This window comes from Oryzias melastigma, linkage group LG17, assembly GCF_002922805.2.
Source record: "Oryzias melastigma strain HK-1 linkage group LG17, ASM292280v2, whole genome shotgun sequence".
Classification (NCBI taxonomy): domain Eukaryota; kingdom Metazoa; phylum Chordata; class Actinopteri; order Beloniformes; family Adrianichthyidae; genus Oryzias; species Oryzias melastigma.
The window spans coordinates 26,483,875-26,504,224 of record NC_050528.1 but is presented as its reverse complement, the minus strand read 5'-3'; the positions used below and the strand labels follow the sequence as shown (position 1 = coordinate 26,504,224).

The following is a 20,350-nucleotide window of genomic DNA, read 5'->3' as shown; positions in this document are numbered from 1 at the left end:
ACCTTGGATGTGTTTTGGATTTTGGTCCACTGCACGATAATTACAAAAAGAGTAAAATTACACTTTTTAAGATGAAGTTGTCAAAAATTATATAAAAATCTTGAATAAAAAAACTTGCTTCATTAGAAATATTGCTATAAATAAAATGTTTTCAAGTTCAAATGGCTCAACGGGATTTTCAAAAAACATTACAGCCAATAAAAAAAAAGAAAAAAAAAAAGAAAAAAAAGCAATAATCTCTAAGGAAACCGAAACACCTCCCACCAGGCTAAGTCTATAATCACAACTAAAGTTTCATGGACCTCAGGAAAAGGCCGCCATCTTGAATAATTAAAAAAAAAAGTTTTAAATAAAGAAAAAAAATAGACATAATTCAAATTCATTGTTAACAAAAAGAAGGTCATGAATGCAAATTCTTCAATTTCTTAAAGGTTAAAGTAAGACTATGCAGCTCCTTCAAGGGTTTGATCAGTAGAAAATGAGCCCAAATGATGTCTCTTTTACTGTTAAAGGTTGCCGACCCCTGTTCCAGACCATAAACCACACGAGTTGCTTCTTTTTTTTAGCTCAAACTTTACTCACTTTACAAAGAGTGCACAGTTTTGAAGCCATGGGCTCGAAAGAAACGAAATCCAGAGACAAGAACAGTAGTCACAAAAATATGAAAGCTGAAAACAGTGTCAGCTCACCTTATCCTACACAGATGCAAGCAACTACCAGACGGGGATCGAACTCGGACCTAAACATAGCCTAGAGCTGCAGGAGGACGCAAGTCTATGAAACGATAAGTGCTTCAGCTAGAAGACAGCTCCTCAACTCGCTTCCCATCCATCCAAACCTTTCCATTTAATAAATATAAAGACTTCTGAGGGTTTCTACAGGGCAGAGGAAGAGGCGTGGCAAAAATAGCTTTGCATAAGTTAATATATACATGGAGAGCAGAGGCATGCTTGGCCCTTGGTACTGTAAGGCTGAGCCTTCCAAACCTGTAACTTCTCAGCTGTTTAAAGCTCGGAAGGGACGATCTGAGTGATTGTTAAAGAAACTGTGAATTTGTCCATCATTTTCAATAACCGAGAGGTCAAACTGATAAAATTACAAGCAAAGGTCATTTCCTTTTTTGCTTGCGACAAAATCGGAGTGAATAACTTAGAAGAAAAGTCATTTGATGAGGAAAAAAAAATACAAATTTTCCATCCAAACTTTTGCTTCATGGCTTCTTCCTGAGAATAGGTAATTAATGAATTAGAGGAGGAGAGCGTAATGGAGATCTATCAAAGTGTTTTAATGAGGAGTCCCAGCCGTCGTTTTTAGATGAGGAGCCTGAGAGGCCCTGGAAGAACAGGAGCTGCTTCCCGAGACGTCTGCAGAAAACAAGCCCTGGAGCTCTTTGGAGCCTGGTGATGAGTTTGGGGGAGGGGGTGACTTGAGGTTTGTCTTTTTTATTCCATGATGGCTCTGTAGATGACGGGCTCAATGTAGTCCTCTCTGTATTTGGAGTTGATGACCCGCTGCCGCTTGGCGTTCTGCTTCACTTCCTTCTGGTTGAAGAGCTCGAAGCGCATGTCCGACGCCACCGACTGAAGGCAAAACACAAGAGTTCAGGCTTTGCCAAAGCAACGCTTCAGGCATTCAGAAAAGGAGAGTTCAACATGTGCATTTAGGAAACCAGGTGTGTCCAACTTTCCACTAAAAACAGTTTTTCTTTAAATGGGGTAACTTCAAAGACTCTGAACCTCTAACGTGTGCATAGCGAGGTCACAGAGTATTCCAAAAGTCCACAAGTTACACATATTTACAACTTCTTTAGGTCCTGTTCACAAACTTAGTAATTTTAGAAGAAATACAAAAAACAAAAGTTGAAAGTCAAACCACTTGACCAACCAGGGACTCGAATTTGGAAATTGAACTTATAATTGTTGAGCGCGTGGTAAATGGATGGTGAAGAATTTGTCAGTCGCACATACTTATGACTAGGGGTGTAGGAAAAACTCGATTTGGTGATATATCGCGATATTTCGTTTGACGATACTTGCATCAATTTAAAATGTTGACATGTCTATTTAATTATTTATAAGCGTCCTTCACCGTCACTTCAACCTCCGACCACTAGTTGGCAGCAGAGCGCATTGAGCCTATTTGAGCAGCTTTATACCTCGGCCAAAACAACAAGAAGCTCCTTCAAATGTTCAGTCAGCCTCACGGTTTTAGTCGTTTTGAGACATGTACTACTTAGTTTTGACTTGAAATGGGTACTAAACCGAAACTCTGTGCCACATTGCTGCCAGTATCATCTAAAAACGTGGAGTGCGGTGCTTCATAGCAGCTCAGATAAGACCGAGTGAAGCAGCGGAGCTGCAGCGGGTCATGCACGGAGCCATTAAAATGCTCTTGGCAAAGCGAGCGTAAGTGAACTTCACAGCAACAGATTCTAGTTCAGAGACCTGATGGATCAGAGTCATGTGAAAAATGAGCAATACCATAATGATTAGCAGTGAAATGCACATTTACTTCTGCTTTTGAGAAAACTTGAGCTGCAGCGCTGACTGTCATGTAAATAAGGCATCTTTGCCACATTCATCCCGTCATCACACTGAAATGTTTCTGGAAAGAATGGGTTTGCATGAAAAACAACTTGTATAGGAGATACAGTCGCTGTGGTCATTAAATAAAATTAATTTTATCATTTTTTACAATGACAGACAATAAAATTCAGGCAGATTCAATTCAAGTCATACTCTAAAAACAAAGTGAAAATTGTTCTGGTACAGTCTTGGGAAATATCGCAATACATATTGTATCGTGAGGCATGTATCGGGATAAGTATCGTGTCGCCAGACTCTTCTTATGACGTACGGGTGTTGCTGTCATATGGTGTCCTTCCACCATAACCTGGTCATTAGTAAGGTGCGCGCGCTGTATGCACTCAAATGCTGCATGCAAAGGGTGTGCACGTGTTATGCAAGTGCCCGTAGGGAGTCCACACAAACTACACTCCGTCTAGTTTCCTCAATTTTAACAGTCAGGCTGAATGCAAGAGTCGTGCTAAGGGTGTGCGTTTTAGGCCTTGAAGGCTGTATTTTCAAACACCCCGTGCTCTGGCATGTTCTAATTGGCTAGACATACTTGAACCAGGTAATAAGTCATGAGTGGGGCTTGGATATCTGGAACTCATGCAGAGACTCTGGCCCTTGAGGCCTGGAGTTGCTTATATTTGGCCTTGAACAGTAGGAACTGACTCCTTGGACAGTAGTTAGGATTCAGGGGATTGAAAAGAGGAAAAATCCAGACAACACGCCTGTTTCTCACCTACTTCAAGTGTTTGCTGCAGCCTGTTGCTTGCAGCATACCCATAGATAAATTTGCATAAACATCTTCTCTCTATGGGCGATCATAATGTTTCATAACCTCGTTTCCACTGAGCAGTCACCAAAGATAGTAAGGAACGTTTGCAGTTCCACCACAGACCAAGTCTTGATGTTGTTTGCAGGTATTTTCAATACAGACTCGTGACCAAAAGAGTTCACAGGAAACCACAAAACCCGAATGCTTACAAACGTTGGAAACATCTTTCCATCTTTGTTTTTTTAAGGCATGATCATCGATTTTTTTAAAAATAGTTTTTAAACACTTTTTCTCTTTTGGTTAAAGATGAATCAAACTCTTGCTAATGTATTTATTTATTTTTTTACAATACAGTTTACTAAACACACAAGTCATGCTTGTTTCCTAGATGTATATACTGTATGAGGCATGTCCAAGCCTGGAAACCATGAAGTGTTTGTGAGAAACTGGTTCCCTTCCACTCCCATAACACCACAGCAGGAACGAGTCTGAGCAGTTTTCCAACCGTTTAACTGTCTGAATGTTTTTATTGTGTGTTTTTTTTTTTTTTTTTACAGTATGCTGATTTTATGTTTTATTATTTTATGGTTCTAGATTTTATAGATATAGAGGCGGTTGCTTCAGACCACTTTCCTTTTCTTCACAGGAAAAAAAAATAGTACCAAAAAGTCACAGCTGCATGCTTTTATGGTTTGATTTAATCAAATGGCGAGGGAGAATGCTCACCATGCGGGACTTGACTCTTTTGGGTAAGTCCTCATCTAGACTGTAGATGTCTTCTCTCTTGACTGAGATTTGGGATCCGTCCTCAAACTCCACCTGAATGAAAGTGGTTATGGTTTAATCTCACGCTAAGAGCCTCTGGATAGTTGAAGGTAGAGTGGGGAGGATTACCAGGTACATGGGGATGGAGTGTGATGTAACAAACTTGGCTCCGTAGATGAGTCCGTCGGTCCAGCGCACCTGAACGGCCTCGCCTTTAGCAGGAGGGCCGAGGCGGACGCAGTCGCGGTTCTATGGGCAGACAGAAACCTCAGCTGTGGTGGAAAGGGAGGGTCTCTTATCATCTTACTAGGAAAAGTAGCAAGTCGGCCGCCGCTCGGCAGCCCTAATGACCTCGATGTCCTCGGGAAACAGGTTGTTGCTGTACGAGCCGTCGTCGAACACCACCTCGTAGAAGGTGGCCGTGGTCAGCTCCACCACGTCGCTGTGGTAGTAACGGGAATTTTTGTGTTTGCAGATCACCTTCTGACCCGCGCTGACCTCCTTCATGGAGTTTTTGTCACGCTGAGGGAACAGAGACATTGTTGTTATCATTATTTATTTCTTAACTTTATCAAATCCACAGACAGGCCTGGGGAGATAACAGACAGAGGGGAGGGGGGCTGTGCTTCTGCACACGTGCCGGACCATGCACAGATCTGAAGAAGATCTGAGACGTGCTGCCGCTCTGATATGTTCCTGTTATCCAGCTGCATCAGTGCAGCTCATGTGTTGGTACACACAGGTGAGTGGTGAAACTGGTGAGGCAGGTACCATTTACAAGAAACCAGAAACACTTCCTGGTTGAAATCCAGGAGCAATCGGGGCTCACACTACACCGCCGTCAGGAAATAGGAACAAAGTCTGGCCCCAATAAAAAGTGCTAACCTCCATGAGGGCCACAAAAGCAGATACCAGCAGATTACAGAGAGTACAGAGAGCAAAAACGACTTTAAGATGGGACTGGTGGGACCGCATCAAAAACGCAGGAGGGAAAGATCGGGAGCAAAGTTTAAAACCGTTGTTTCCTTACTTCCATGACAGCGGAGGAGGACACGATTCAGAGAACAAAGTTCAGAGAGAACAAACGGACAAAAAAAGAGAACTAAAGAGACATAAGAAAGCAGGAATAAGAATTAAACCAAAGTAATAATGACAATGCGCATTTGTGATGGAACAAAAACTAAATGAAACGTCAGCAATAGAACAGACAGGATGAATATAGGAATGAAGGAAAGGCCTAAACAGACAGAGAGTAGTGATTTTTATCCCACAAATTTGTGTAAACGTTCTTCTGTTCATGAACAGCTGATCATCCAACCGTCTTTCTAAACTTCTGTTTGTTTTCTTTTGTCTCACAAAGCAGATAAATAAAGACAACTTATTTCAGATCTTTGGGGAGTCGAATTAAGCAAAGAGTGAAGATAAATTTGAATTCTCACTGATAAAAATGGTCTTTTTAACATGTTCTTGTGGCATTTTTCTGATGATGGAAAATATAAAGAAAATTTAGATTAAAATTGCGATTAAAACGGAGTATTTCTTTATTCAAACCTTTGTGAATCAGAACAAGACAGAAAAATGTTATTGGGAAAAAAAATATATTTGTGATATAGAAAAAATAGATCCATGAATGATTTGATTTTCCTCGTCTGAGCTGACATCTGGATCAGAACTGGATGGATGGATGGATAGCTCCAATATTACTAGTAATTTTTGTTCACAGCTAATGTAAGCTAGTGGGAGAGTGTGTAAACAGAGAGCTCTCAGCAGTGGGCAGGTAGGGCATCTTCGCCCACAAATTAGTGGAAACTTTCTGACGAACTCCTGCCGCACTGCAGAAACTATGTTAAAAAAGGACAGTTTTTTTTTTAAATATTTTAGCTAAACTTTGCATAATCATAAATAACCACTAGGAACGCTTTTGCAAGAGATCAAAAGATGATTGGAAATTGGAGAAACTGTCTAAAACGGCTCATTTGGGGCTAAAGGTTGCAGAACCCGGCAGAGGCGGGGCTTATGGGGCTGAACAGAGAGTAGAAGCAGGGAGCCTTTTGAGAGCATATTTCCCAACTACTTTGTGGATTCAGTCCCATAAATTCCTCAGTCTGCCTCCAGGCCAGGTGCTGATGGGGCACTCCCCTGCTTTTCTTTCCCAAACACATCTCGATCATTGGAGACGCAACCCTGACCCAAGTCGTTATCATCAGCCGGTAGAACTGGAATCCAAAAAAAATAAATTAAAAAAATCAAGTAGAAAAGCAGCCTGGAGGCCTGGAGTTTGACACCCTCTCACTTCTAACTTCATCCTCCCAGTTCACTGAACTCTGATAGAACTTTTTTTTTTTCAGGAAACTAGACTTACATTTGTTATTCTTAGATAAAGTACATGTGACAGTTGGGTGTTGTTTTTGTTAGTGAGGAAGGAAACATTTTTATAAAGATAAGATTGCAAACTCGGCTCCTACAACATGAACAGCAAAACCATTGCAAATGAGAAACTGTTCTCAACTGATCCTCCTGGTTAAATTAAAACATTTCTAAGAAATGATTCAATACAGAACAACCTGATGACAGAATACGCCACTCACAGCAAGAAAACAACCCATTTTAGACTAGTTTAAATAGAACACTCACTTTGAACAGCATGCTCAAAATCAGTGTTCCTGTTATCATGTTTCTAACCCTGTAAAGCCCACTGCATCAAAACATTAGTAGAAATTTTACATTTTTTTGTAATTAAGATGTTTGTAAAACCTTTGATGAAATCCACAAATAAAAAGTGCAATATAATTATTTTTATGAGATACAGATAGTATCAACTGTGATCATTTGGGTGATTTATAAGTTTTTGCACACAACAATATTAGCTATTAAAATTATTCTCAAAAAAGCACCGTATTTGCCTACAGTCTTAAATTTGATCCACATATATTTAACATTGGTTATAAATAAGGAATTATCAATAAATGTTTTAATACTGCAGTAGTCATTTAAAAAAGGAATAATAGAGAAGTTATTCTCACTATAAAGGTTTCAAAATGTGCTAATGTTTTCCTGCCAAAAATGTTTGAGATTTCACAAGAGCGGCCATTTTGAAATTAGCAAAAAAAGCTCTTCTACTGTCCCTAGTGGAACGGTGGTGAACTACAGGGCAGAAAACAAAGTGAGTTGTATACAGTGAGTTTTTAAGGAAAGTTTGGATCGTACCAATGAGATAGGGGTCTCAGAAAGGCTCAATGTGTCACAAACATATTATATAAAAATACCCCCCAAAAAACATTAGTTGTGGCTTATTTAGTGCAGGGAATATTGCATAATTTGTTTAGTATGATGTTGAGTTTAAACAAATTGTTCTTTAAACTGCTTTTATTAAAATCCAGATTACTCTGAAGAGTTAGTCAGAAATAGAAATAAGGTGTCAGAATGCTGGAATATTCTTAGTAAATTTGGTACGTTTCTTATCTTGAATAGTTTGAACTAATATAGTCATATGGCATTGCCTTATTTGACATATGACATCAGAATATTGCTGCAGATGAATCCATACTCTGTTTATTTTAAAGAAAGTCTTGATTCAAACCACAGCCGCTCATGACTTTGAGGTGATAGTATGTTGGGGTTACCTCGGGCATGATGGGCGCTCTGTGTCGGGGACAAGTGATGAAGACGACGAAGGGCCAGTCGTCCGGGTGCATGAGGACGCCGGCTGCCTGGGCGCAGGTGGGGTGGAAGGCTGTGGAACATCGGCCGTGGGAGCACTGGACGCAGCAGCCCTTCACCTCCCTCTTCATCCGTTTCCTGCAGTACACGCACTTCTGCGGAGATGCACCAATCAGGAATTAAAGATCACAACTTGGGGTTTAGAGGAAAAGAGAAGACGTGGGCCCAACTTTAAGATAAAATGACATCACTTCCTGTCTCTCAACTCCATGTGACTTCCTTCATTGACTTAGAGCATCCAACAGAGTGCTCAAGGTCAGTTATTTTTCTGTTTGTTCATCAAACACACCCCCTCATTTGAGAATTCTAGGAACACCAAACGCATTTCAGTAACATTCTATTTTTGAAGAGAAAAATTAAAGAAGTGAAAATGGGAGGTTTCCTTCTCAGCGTTTCTCTTTTTGTCTTAAGACATGCGTTCTTAAAATAACCTGAGATATGTGTAATCCACTAAACAGTCAACTTGTTTTTTCAATTAAAGCTGTCTTGAAGATGTAAACCCCGTCACACTACACGCTTTGGACAGTTTTCTCAAGACATTTTCACACTTTTCTGTTTTGTTCAAACTCCAAGTATTCAAACCTTCCAAGAAAAATAAGTACAGTCTGATAGAATGAAAAAGATCTTCTCATGATTGAAGATTAATGTAAATGTGAGGAATTCTGTACAGGAGACACGCCGCTCGCCACTGAGGAGATTGAAAAGTGTGCTGCAAGAAAGAAAAACTTTTACGTCATAAGCTGCGTTTCTATTCATTATGAGATTGTGCAAATTTTATTTGCGATGCTAAATTCACTCAATGGAAACACCATATATTTTTTTTAATTTTCAAACAGTTGGGACTTCCATGAATTAATAGGGATGCAATCCATACGTCACTACTAAAACTGAGTCCCTGATTGGTCAAAGATCAACCTGGTTTGACTGTCAGTGTGCAACGGTTGCCTGAAAATCAAGAATACGATATAGATGTTTTGTGGAGTCTGGGCGGCGATAGACGATATTTAGGTTGATATTCATTTCCTATTAAGTGAACGTATTGGCGTCAAATTTTACAATAACACAATTTACAACAAGTCTCTAACATTAACAGCTTATTTCAAAAACATCAAAAAAGCAAAGAAATAGCCCCTAAAGCTGATATTTTACAGCATTTGGGAAGCCTGTAGTTGATATTATTTTTAATCAAACCAATCTAAAAAACTTCTGCACATGCAATATATATTTTTGTTTTTTATTTTTTCATTTAAAGTTTTAAATAGACATTCAGCTACCTCTGAGCCTAAAGTTTAATATTGTCCTTTCGGATTAAGAAAAAAAAAACAATATATGTTTCGAAATACCCAATATTTGCGCCGATATCAATATCAATATCAATATCGGTTGCCCCCTACTGAAAATGGTAAAAAAAAGTTTTTAACTAAAACACAAGTTTGCATAGACTTTTCATTGAAGTAGCTGCCTGAACGCAGGTTGCTGAGTGCGGCGTGTACGTAGCAGGACAAGGGAGTCCGGATCAAAGCAAAGTGCCAGAACCACACAGTCTTACCAGCCTGAAGCGGGGCAGTGGGATGGCAGAGAGGTCGATAGGGGAACGCCGGGTGATGTTGACAAAGCGAGCTTCCAGCACGGTGATGGCACACAGCACATGAACCCACCTGTGTGAAAGGCAAGCACGGGGATGATCAGGGGGAAATGCAGAATGTTCAGAGTGCTTGCTTCCATTGATTTTTATTTTATTTAGCTTAAAACGTCCAGATTTTTATGTTTACATCTTAATCTTTGCGTCATGCTTTGACACAATTACAACTGGTTATTTATAGATAGACTGAAGTAAATTAAATGCTCAGTTGTGAATGTTCAGTCCTTTAAGCTCCGCCCAGATTCTGGATGTCCTATTCTAAACTTTTGTATCAACGCCAGTTTTAGGTTAGAAATGTATTCGTCCTACAGGAAATGTGGGTCAAACTAGCTGATTACATAAGAGAGCTTCACTTATAGGAACACGCTAAGCTAAGACAGCTGACCCACTTCAAGAGAAACTTTTTACTCTCCTTGCATTTCCTCCCTGTTAACCCGATCTCACGGAAAGTTCAGCAACCCCCATATGGTGCTGAATATGGAAAAAATTCTAAGAACTTTAATGCCTTTACATGAAAAATCTAGCAGCTAAATACTAATTTCATAAATTTAACTAAAACCTTAAAGGACCCAGAAGGAGCCGTAACTGCAGGGACTCACTTGTCGTTGTTGGCTCTCTGCAGAGCTCCGCCCCTCAGAGAACACAGGCAGCAGTCCTGCAGGAACAAAAAACATTGAAGGTCGTCCTGACTCAAAAATGTGACCCTCTCTTTTTTTTTTTTATCTAAACAGCGCTCTCCAAGCCCACATGAACTGATGAATAAGCTGGATCAGGACAGAGATAATAGTTTTAAATTACACAAAATATTGTTTTTTTAAGATGCCAAATAAAGAAAATTGAAGAGAGAGTGAAGGTTATTTTAAGGTGGAAAGAAACTCCGCCCTCTATGTGGTCAATGGGGATTTTTTAATACACTATAAAAAACATAAAAGAAAAAAACAAATCCAAAACAAAAGAAGAGAGCGATCTAAACAGAGTCAGAGTGGGGGTTGGGCTTTATCCAACAACATTTGGATTTTTTTTTTTACTAAATGTGTGTTAACCCTTTAACACCTGAGGCATCACTGGTAAAACTTTAAATTTTTAACATACTGTAACTTTACAACCGCTAACACGCTCGACGTAATTCCAGCATTAAATAATGTCGAGCGTGTTAGCAATTAAAAGATTACAGAAAATTAGAGAACATAAACACTGGAGCTCCGGTGTTAAAGGGCCACAAAAGTTGTTCCTGATCACTTTTAAAAGCACCTCTTCAAGGTTTGTTTTTGGTAAATCTGAATACCCTTACAGCAAAACAACAAAGTGATCCAGATTCTTATTGAAATAATTTAAAAGGACAGTGCAGTACCTCAAGTGACCACTTGGTTTCAAAAAGGCAGCAATTTTCTACTGATTCTCGTGTTAAAAAAATTTACCAATATATTTATGTCATTTATTTTTCAACTCATGATCTGTATAAGGACACAACTCAACAAAAACTTCGATTTTCTTGTTCAGAATCCTCTAAAATTGTGTTGTAAGTTTTAAAGTACAGTTGAGGTCATTTTCTGATAAAAAAAGAACAATATCTGCTGTATAATGTCATTTCCATAACTCTTAATACCTGTCCAGATACACAGAGGTCTTCACAAACTGTACCCCCCCCTCCTTTAGCGACAGTGGCGCACAGTGAGTATTAGACAACCTCCATGTGTGATTTATTAACCAAAAGGGGAAATGATCAGACTAATGATGTGGACTCCAGATGGACAATGTGGATACGCAACCGCCATTCTAAGGTTGTACTTTAGGAGTCTCTCCAGGATTAAATATATCAATAAATGCCAGATTTCCAACAGCTACATCCATGACCCGTCGTTGTCCATCTTCTCCTGTTTAGTAGCTTCACATTTAGTTACTGTGCATCCCGTCTGTCTTATGACTATTAAAATTGACAAAGTAAAGCTGTGATGTCACCCATAGAAAGTGTGTTTGAGATGACCAATGCTGGTTAGCTTCTTGCACCGACGTCAAATGTGGGCCATCACGAAAGTATATTTATATATATATATATATTTCGTATAGTATATTTACGCCAGTGCAGCCAGAAAATAGGTACTGCGCTGGCTGCAAGCCGCCTTCATGACTACGAAACAATGCATTGTGGGAAACGGTGTCCAGACAGTTCTCGTAGTTCGACGTGAGGTTGATCAGGGATTACTGGCGCTAAATGAAGGAAATGTGTGTATTTCATAACTTTCTGGAGAGTAATAAATCACCGATGTAAAAATAAAGAAGACTTCAAATCATCTGTGGTTATGTGTGTTACTGTTGCCTTTAAAAGTGAATTTTAACTTCAATTATACTCATTTCTTTGGGACAGTGGACATTATGTTAACCCAGCAGCTATTTTTTTCTGCTTTCCTCTGTCAAATTTTAAAAATAATATTAAAGACATAATAGCACAAATTATATTAAGAGAAAACGCATATTAAAATTCAGCTGAATTTTCTAATTGAGGCATCCAATTGTCCAGCTGGTTCCAAGAAGTCAAAATTCCGAAGACTTCTACTGAGAAATAAACACCAATTAGTCATTATATTTGTCAGAACAACTAATTTTTCTTTATTGCACGTTTTTCAAATTATAAACTGGCCAAGCAGATGCCTTAATAAAAGTATGTGGTGTACACCTCGAATGTTAGAAACCTTTAACAGATGATAAGTGGTTGGGACATTCCAACAAGCTCACTCCTGATTGATGAAAGTGGTTGTCATAGAAACGATTATTGCTTACGGAGGCTAAAATCTTGACTGAATCGACTTCATTTCATTGGATCCAGAAGCAAGTCATTATATGCGAGTAACTCATGTTCTCATGAAGGCTAAAGTCACTAACTTTTTAAACTCCCAACTCATTTTATTTTGAAATTGTCCATCCTTGATTGTTGATTTCTATTTTTGCCAGTACTGAAAATCTTTATTTCTTTTAGAAAAAAAAGATAAGTAAAAGAACATCAAAATTTCTGTCAACCCAGTTGTGTCAGATACACTCACCAAGTGCTGTGTAAGAAAAATGATGAATGTATATTAAAAAAAAAAAAAAAGCTCAGCTACAGCATCCACACATTTAAACATTTTAAAAAGCCAGCAAACATGGAGGCTACCTCCTAGCTTAGCTTACGGCAGCACCGAACCCCGTCCTTCAGCCCAATCAGTCAGCTGAGAAGTTATCATGCAGCGTCTGTGTTGACATGAAGTCAACACAGACGCTGGGAAAAACCAGTCATCAGTGCAGCTTGGAAATATCGATCGAAACAGGAACAATACAATAAAAACGCACACTTGTCTTTTTATTATCCCTGCCTTTTTTATCTGGCAGTCATTTATTTCTATGCCTATCATTAATAAGCATTACTACATCTAGAGAGAACTGAATTTAGACAAACCCGATTCTATTATCACTACTGAACTGTGCATTGGAGCACCTGATGATAATGCGTTGCTGATAGTGTGAGCTGTAAGACGCTCATAAAGCGTCCTGAACTGACCTCAGTGAGGGCGTTGGCCTCGCAGCGAGCACATCGCCAGTCATCTAAGTCCTCCTCATCAGCAGATACACCATAGCAACCTGAGTGGAGACAGAAACACGCGTCACACCTCCTGCCCGGATGTTTGGCCCGATCGCACTTCTTTATTAAAAGCGTTCCACATTGATTAAGCAAAGACAACGTTTGACATGAAGAGATAAAACTTCCTGTTTAAACAAATATCAATACATTTAAAATGTATGAGCCAATAACAATAACTGCATGTGCTTTTGGCAATGTAGCTTTAAGCTCCTTCTTTTATTTATTTATTTCATTATATATGTCAATTACAAAACACATACTTTTTTTTTTTTTACTTACATATTTCAACTATTTTTTTATACCAACATCCTTTTATGCCCAAAAGTACTATATTTGGCACATTACAAAAATAAAAAAACTTTTAATTTGAAATATATATATTTTCAAAAATTCGAATTGTTTAATCAAACTATATAAATTCTAGTCTAATAGAAATTCTAGTCTAGTCTAGTCTAAATTCTAAATTTACTCTAATTAGTCTAATATTACAAAAAAAAGAATGAACAAAGGTAAATTATCTAAAGCAGTATTGGGGTGAATAAGGAATTTATTGATCTTATAAATGCCCACAGGAGGAATTAGCCCGTGTTAAACATTAAAATGCATTAAAAAAAATACTTTTACGCATTTTTTTTATATCTGCAAAATTCCTAATAGTACCAAAGATGATAAATTAAAAGAGAAAATAATTTAAGGTTGTTTTTTGCATTAAATAAAGACACTTAAAATAATGAAATGTGCATTAAAAGTTGCAGAACATTAAAAATGTTAAGATGTTTCATAGCTTAAGAAGCTTTAGTTTTCTAAGAGTATTAATAATCAATTTAAAGCAGTTTTTAAGCTTCTATTTTTCCCCACCCATGTGTCAAACGGAAGGTAACTTTCTAAAGAGATATTAGTGTTAAAATGATTAAATATGTCACAAATTCTGACATTTAAGGACACTTTGGCTTAGCTCAGGGGCCCCAGCCTTTTCTAGACCGTGGATTGATCAGACGATAATTGATCACAGACCTGTCAGTTCGGCATTGATCTTGGTGTTTTTCTTTTTTTTTTTTTAAGAGTCGGGTTTCTGGAAAATCTATTTTTCTCAAATTAAAAGGTTTCTCTTTGGAATTTAGTTCAAATTCTGTCTGTAGACATTTTCCAGATGATAAACGTTCAACGAAAATGTGTTGATTAGTAGAAGTGGTTTCTGATATGCAAACATTTGATGATGTTTTTTTTTATATAAACAGACATTATAACACAATTTAAGCTCAATCTATCTTTCAAGGGGGAAACGATAAATCATATTTTTTTTAATAAATCTTGAACACCAAGAATCCCCAAATCAGGGAAGAAAACAGTTCTGTGGCTCTTACAAGAAAAAGTTTGGGGACCCCTGATTTAAACTACATTATGTTTTTCTGTCTGCAGCCCGTTACGAAGTGACCAGAACCACGGTCATAGCCTATCCTGAAGATGCCCCCTCACTCTACAGCCATCCCACTTACTTGTGTGCACGCGGACGCAGCACTGAGCACAGCTGACCAGCCGGCTGGTTCCGTCCTCCTCCACGTTGGGGTTGGAAAGCTGCCCCTGCCCGCCATCGTTACATTTGTTGGATTGGGTGTTGAAGCACATTTCAGGAATAAGCGGCTTGGACCACAGACGGCCTCTCGACCTCTTCACGACCACGCCGTTATCGGACTCCGACTTTGGAGAAGCACAATCAAGACGGTTAAGTTCTACTGAACGCATTTAAGGTTTGAAACAATGACGTACAGCCCTCAGAACTGCCTGTCAGCAAGTTAAGACAAATGGGAAACTTTACAAAAGTTTTCAACCAATGTTATAAAATTATTATTCCATTTAAAATCATAAAATGTTGATTACAATGAGAAAAAAACCCCAATATAAAATCAATAAATCAATACTTAACAAAAATGACAAAAAACATAAGAGTTCAAACCACAGCACGTACTAAAAAGTATATTTCAACCTAAAAAGTGCTGAAATATTTTGTTTTTTCTTCTTGAATTCTATTGCTGTGCTATATTTTAGGCTAAAAATAATGATGCTGCAGCTGTTCTTAAAAATGCAAATTCATGGTAGAAGAAGAGAGCCCCCTAGTGTCACAGTTTGGGAACTGCAGTTTTTTTAATCTATAAAAGGCAAAAATAACTTAAAGACAAATGTTGGAATAAAGACTGTGTAGAAGGTGTGCTGTTGGTTCTTACCTGATGGTATGTGTGAAACAGCAAGCAGATGGAGCAGTACGGAGCCTGCAGACCGACCCATTGGTTGTACTCCCTCTCTGCCTGGGGATTAAAAAGTCGGCTTTGCCACAGTTGAGTGAGAGGCTTGGCCCACTCCTCCTTCTCTTTTAGGTCACCCACTAAAGCCAAATGCACGTCTGAGAGAAGATAACCAAATAGAGCCTCAGTAAGATTTTTTTTTTTTTTATTAACCATTGAGTCAGCATGAGAAAAATGACAAATAAAATACTTTGATGTAATCTAAGCGTTTGCTGGACCAATGACAGGTAAAGTCATGCATACCTTCCTCAATATCCTCTCTGATGAGAGGATGTTGGCGGGGCAGCTTGGGGAGTAGAGTTCCCTCATGTTGCTTCTTTGCTACAGACTTGCAGTACGACTGTTCCTCTGATACCTGCTGGAGAAGTGGGAGAACAACACGGCATGATGACAAACCGGTTCCATCAAACATACACATATATCTCCATTCATCTAGAGTTAGGTACAGGCTGGGATAGTCAACCTGCACTCACATGAATATATGATGTACTATTGAGTCAGCAAGTGGTAACTGGTAATCTCTCAGGAGAGATTTAACATTCTTGCTGTACACGTTTAAGTTCTATCTAAACTCCTAACAAAATCTCAACATTATAGACATGAATTCTCATTTTAGAGACAACTAAAGAACCAGCTGGAGCTCATGTGGAGATTTTAGGAAGCAAAACTGAGGACATATTTTTTTAAATTTGCTCTAATTAAATAAAATGCCACCTAAATCAAATTTTTGTCTAAATTCATTTTTAATTATATTTTAACAATATTATTTCACTCCCATTTAAGAGTGACTTTTTGCCGATTGTTTTGAATTCTCTATAAATTATTTTTAGTGCTGTTATGCAATTAATTTTTTACGATTAATTAATCGTGACCTGTAATTGATCGATTTTAATCTAATAATTGTTGTAAAATTCCTAATTTTTCCTCATATCTACATTTAGATTCATGACATTACGGCTCAGTAAAAGATCAAATTACAACTAAAATACTGGAGATTCCCTAATAGAACACACTCCAGAACTTTACTTTTACACCCACAAGGGGGATTGTTTTTAATCTCAAACAATTAAACTAAATTTTGTATTTAGAAGTTTGATAAAAATAACAAAAAAAAAGTCAACACAGTTTTAAGTAACAAAAATCTAAAAAAAAAAGTCAACAAATCTTCACAGAAACGGCAAACCCTCCAGGCTTCTTTTGGTTGAAGCTTTCTGTTTGAACTCGCCTGCTTCTGACGACATACTTGTTCTCACACTCACAAGCGTTACACAATTGTTTTCCGACCATTGACTGTATATTAGAACTGAACTGAGTGACACCCCCAAGTTACAAACTGGCCAATCAGATGCCCTCAATAAAAGTATGTGGTCCCGTGAGACGGAGGTCTGGATTTTCATCAAGCTCACTCCGGATTGACCAGAGTGGTTGTCGTAGAAACGTTGACGCACAGACTCGGACCAATCACTGCTTACTAGTGGTAAAAGAGAAACATGGCCACTGACCTGCTGATTGTGAGCTCGGAAAGCTTGTGTTTTTGTCTTGTGTGGAAGTTGTGTCTGCGCGGTTGAGGGGTCAGGTTTGCGTGGAAGCTGATCTGTGGGCGTGTCCTCTTCAGCTGCCTCGCCTTGTTTCTGCACAGAAGGACTCCGCGCATCTGGCTCCTTTTTAACTACGTTTGTCAGCATCTCGGCGCCTTCTGGGCGGGGCTCCGTCGCCTCACAGCTGGATGGTGCAGACACCTGCTGCACCTGTGACGGCGTGCAGGTCTTGTGCTGGAGGTGGCGAGCTTGATGCTCCCTGGCGTAGCTGTGGACCTGCAGCTGCGTGGGAGGCCGCCGCTGGCTCTCCAGAGTGTAGCTGTGCACTTGCAGCGTGTCTTTTGGACTCAGTGTCCTGTGAAAGAGCAGGCTGGCCACTCCCATTTTCCGAACAGCTGGGGCGGGGCCTTGTGTCCTCACTGGAGCCGCCGGAACCGCCAAATGTCCATTTCTGGAGTTTGACTGGCACGGTATTGTGAGCGCGCGAGTCTTGGAATAATGTGGAGCACGGCATCCGCCACAGGTACTCTGAGTCAACGCTCTGTGAAACGGATCCATTAAAGTCAACTTGGTCGGCGTGACGACCAACTTTGGCGGACCTGGAAAAATAAAAGACAAATTACATTTCTATTTGATCCTAGAGTCTCAAAATCCAAAGTGGCCATCAGGAAACTGGCAACGCGGCAGAGTGCACACCATACCTTTATTCTTCTTGCCATCGTGGACAGCAGGTCGGGGGGGTATGAGGCTGAGGCGTGGCCGCTTCCCGTACTGCGGAGGATCATCTTCCTGCTTCAGAGCAACATCACTGGGAACCTCCAGACACACCCGGTGTCGCTTTGTCTCTATCCTCTGAGTGCTGAGGGGGAAAAATAAAAAATAAAAAAAAGGAAAATGTCCTTTCAAAATAAGACAACCTTACATTTATAGATGTTGAAGCCACAACCCATCTTCAGGTCCAATCACTTCATACCAAATTATTCGAATAAAAAAAAAAGAAAAAAAATCTACTGATATTCTTAGACTTTGTTTTTAAACAACATTTTTTTCAGTAGCATTTTATTTTGAAAATAGGGACTGGAAGCTTAAAAATGCCAACTTCAGCCCCCTTCAGACCAGTCCGGAGCCTGAAAAAGGTGCAGACCACAGCTGTAAGAGACGTTCCTGCAATAAGAAATTCAGGTCTGATATCAAAGTGAAAGCAGAACATCTGAGGCTGCAGCATCCGTCCTCGTTTCAGCCTCAAAGGAAGAAGCTGAAACACAAACTTTCTAAACTACAGTTTGTGGCTTCACATGAGCGTACACAGACCAAAAGGGATAACCCATAGTGACACCATTTTTTACTTTGGTTAGTCAAATGAAGAGCAAACCAAGAGGCCCACAAAGACACAGACTCGGTAAAGAACAGGATTGAGGTCATACCTTCGCTTCTCTCCATCCTCCCCGTATCTGTCGCTGGAGCTGCTGCTGCGGCTTTGACTGACATCACAGAAAGACTCGTCCAAAAACTCCTGTGCCTCCGGCGTGGGCTGCGAGTGGTCGATTGGAGCCACATCTCGCCCCGCCAGCCACTGCTCGTAGCGATCTGGCTGGAACTTCTTAACAAACACGTCCATGGAGATCTTCACCATGTCCTTACGGCAGGAGCACTGACGGAGGAAAGGCTTTAATCAGACGGACTCTTTAAACCCTCACCATTTCTTTTCACTGTTAATCCTCACCAACACCGCCTGCTTGCCGTACTCGATCCATCTCTCCGTGGCGAAGTTGGTGGACTCAGCACAGTTGAAGCCGTGGTTAAAGCCAGCATGATAGGCATATGGGAAAGTGATCATGAACTCCCCGGCCTCCTGGGTAATCTGAAAAAGCGGGACCGAAAATGACAAATGCCCCCAGAAAAGCCTCATGGTTGACTTTCAAAAGCACTTCCTTTTACCTTATCAAACGGAATCCCAAATTTCTTCAGGATCGAAGGAGAGATGAGAGTCATCTTATGTCGCAAGAAGGCCTCACAGTTCTGAGAGCTACCAGGGAAAAAACCTGAGATCAACCAGGAAAACATGATGAGCTGTGTGAATCAAAATCCTCTGAATATGCATTTGTAAATCTAAAATCTAAGTTTCTTTACCTTTGGCCAGACGCTCTAATCTTTTTCCATGTTCTGGAGAAATACAATACCTGCAAAAGCAAAGAGAAAACTCATCCGTTAGAGGTCTGCAGTCGCATGGGGCTCTTTCATCCTTTCATGGTGGCTCTCAGGTTAAAGGAAAAAAAGATTTTGATTTTTAAAAACTAATTATAAGCAAACAGTGCCTTACAGTTATGTAAATCAACTAAAACCTCATTCAAATGGTTAAACAGTACTTATCACAATTCGAACCAATACATTTGATCAGATCTTTGTGTGCTGTGTACATGGAAAATCAATTGGAAGTCAGAAAGCACAAACAGAATTGAGGTGCACCGGATTATAAAACGGATTTTCTATTTTTGAACAAATTTAAATATTTAAGAGCGCCTTATGGGTCGAGAAATACAGTGAGAGTCACTTAATGAACTGAGATTTATTTTTTTGAGTTGGATTCATCCATTTTTGGCAGAGATCTACCACAAACAGTGAAATAAAGTTTTTTTTAATCACTGCTCACATTTGCAGCATTGAGCTGATTCTTTGTGACACAAGGTCTTTTATTTTGAAAGGAAATCCTGTGAACCTCTGTCAAAAGTTATAAACTTTTTCATATTTGGAATAAAATGTTTTTTTCTTCTAATATTTATGCTTATTTTCACAAAAAAAAATTACTTTTTATTTATCACAATGGTAACATTGACATATATACAAATCTGTGTCTTATTTTTCTAAAGGATGAAGCGAGCCTTTGTGGCTCCTACTGGGGTTTGGACCATGAAAAATGGACCTGAATGGCTCTGTAAGTGTTGAAGGTTGCAGACCACTACTTTAGGCTAACTTCTGATGCCAAGACAGATGATAGAAATGCAAAAAATAATTAAATTGATGTGTCTAAACTTTTAAGAAATTCTTCAAATAAAAATCTAAGTTATTACTTTTTTAATTCTATTAGCAAGAAGTATATTATATAATTTCAGAGAAGGGAATGTAAAGAACAGTTGTTGGAGTGCAGCTCATTGTGTCCTTCAACCATCACACACTGGAGCAGCTTTTTCTGGAAAACCAGAACAAAACCAAAACACAGAGTGGGCACAATGTGAAGAGCGTGGTTCTCCACAGTGGAGCCCCAGTCAGCACAGCTCGACCTACTTTTTAGATTTAGAGAGAGCTACTTCATTTACAGGACGAAAAAAAGGCCAGAACAACCTTAAATAATGCAGCCAGTCACCTCAAAATGCTGCTTTACAACCAGTGTGCCGAGGGACAAGAGTGTGCTGTTGTAGGAAATGATTCA

General features: G+C 39.3%; 1 protein-coding gene across 2 annotated transcripts in view; it reads right to left on the bottom strand.

Annotated features, from left to right (window-relative positions):
- Positions 1 to 553: 553 nt before the first annotated feature.
- The window catches only part of kdm4ab (lysine (K)-specific demethylase 4A, genome duplicate b), a 25,397-nt gene continuing 5,600 nt past the window's right edge, over positions 554 to 20,350 (bottom strand). The window contains exons 6-22 of one of the 2 annotated variants that reach the window (XM_024273977.2): positions 19,054 to 19,103; positions 18,862 to 18,965; positions 18,647 to 18,784; positions 18,348 to 18,574; positions 17,625 to 17,782; positions 16,888 to 17,522; positions 15,629 to 15,743; positions 15,308 to 15,483; positions 14,582 to 14,783; positions 13,005 to 13,084; positions 10,072 to 10,127; positions 9,380 to 9,488; positions 7,734 to 7,925; positions 4,462 to 4,632; positions 4,240 to 4,359; positions 4,072 to 4,164; positions 554 to 1,580 (exon numbers count right to left, since the gene is read on the bottom strand). In XM_024273977.2, coding sequence (XP_024129745.1) covers positions 1,443 to 1,580; positions 4,072 to 4,164; positions 4,240 to 4,359; positions 4,462 to 4,632; positions 7,734 to 7,925; positions 9,380 to 9,488; positions 10,072 to 10,127; positions 13,005 to 13,084; positions 14,582 to 14,783; positions 15,308 to 15,483; positions 15,629 to 15,743; positions 16,888 to 17,522; positions 17,625 to 17,782; positions 18,348 to 18,574; positions 18,647 to 18,784; positions 18,862 to 18,965; positions 19,054 to 19,103 — 2,764 coding nt within the window. In that variant the 3' untranslated portion in view covers positions 554 to 1,442. The remainder of the gene's footprint in view (positions 1,581 to 4,071; positions 4,165 to 4,239; positions 4,360 to 4,461; positions 4,633 to 7,733; positions 7,926 to 9,379; positions 9,489 to 10,071; positions 10,128 to 13,004; positions 13,085 to 14,581; positions 14,784 to 15,307; positions 15,484 to 15,628; positions 15,744 to 16,887; positions 17,523 to 17,624; positions 17,783 to 18,347; positions 18,575 to 18,646; positions 18,785 to 18,861; positions 18,966 to 19,053; positions 19,104 to 20,350) is intronic. The other variant, XM_024273978.2, reaches the window with a different exon arrangement.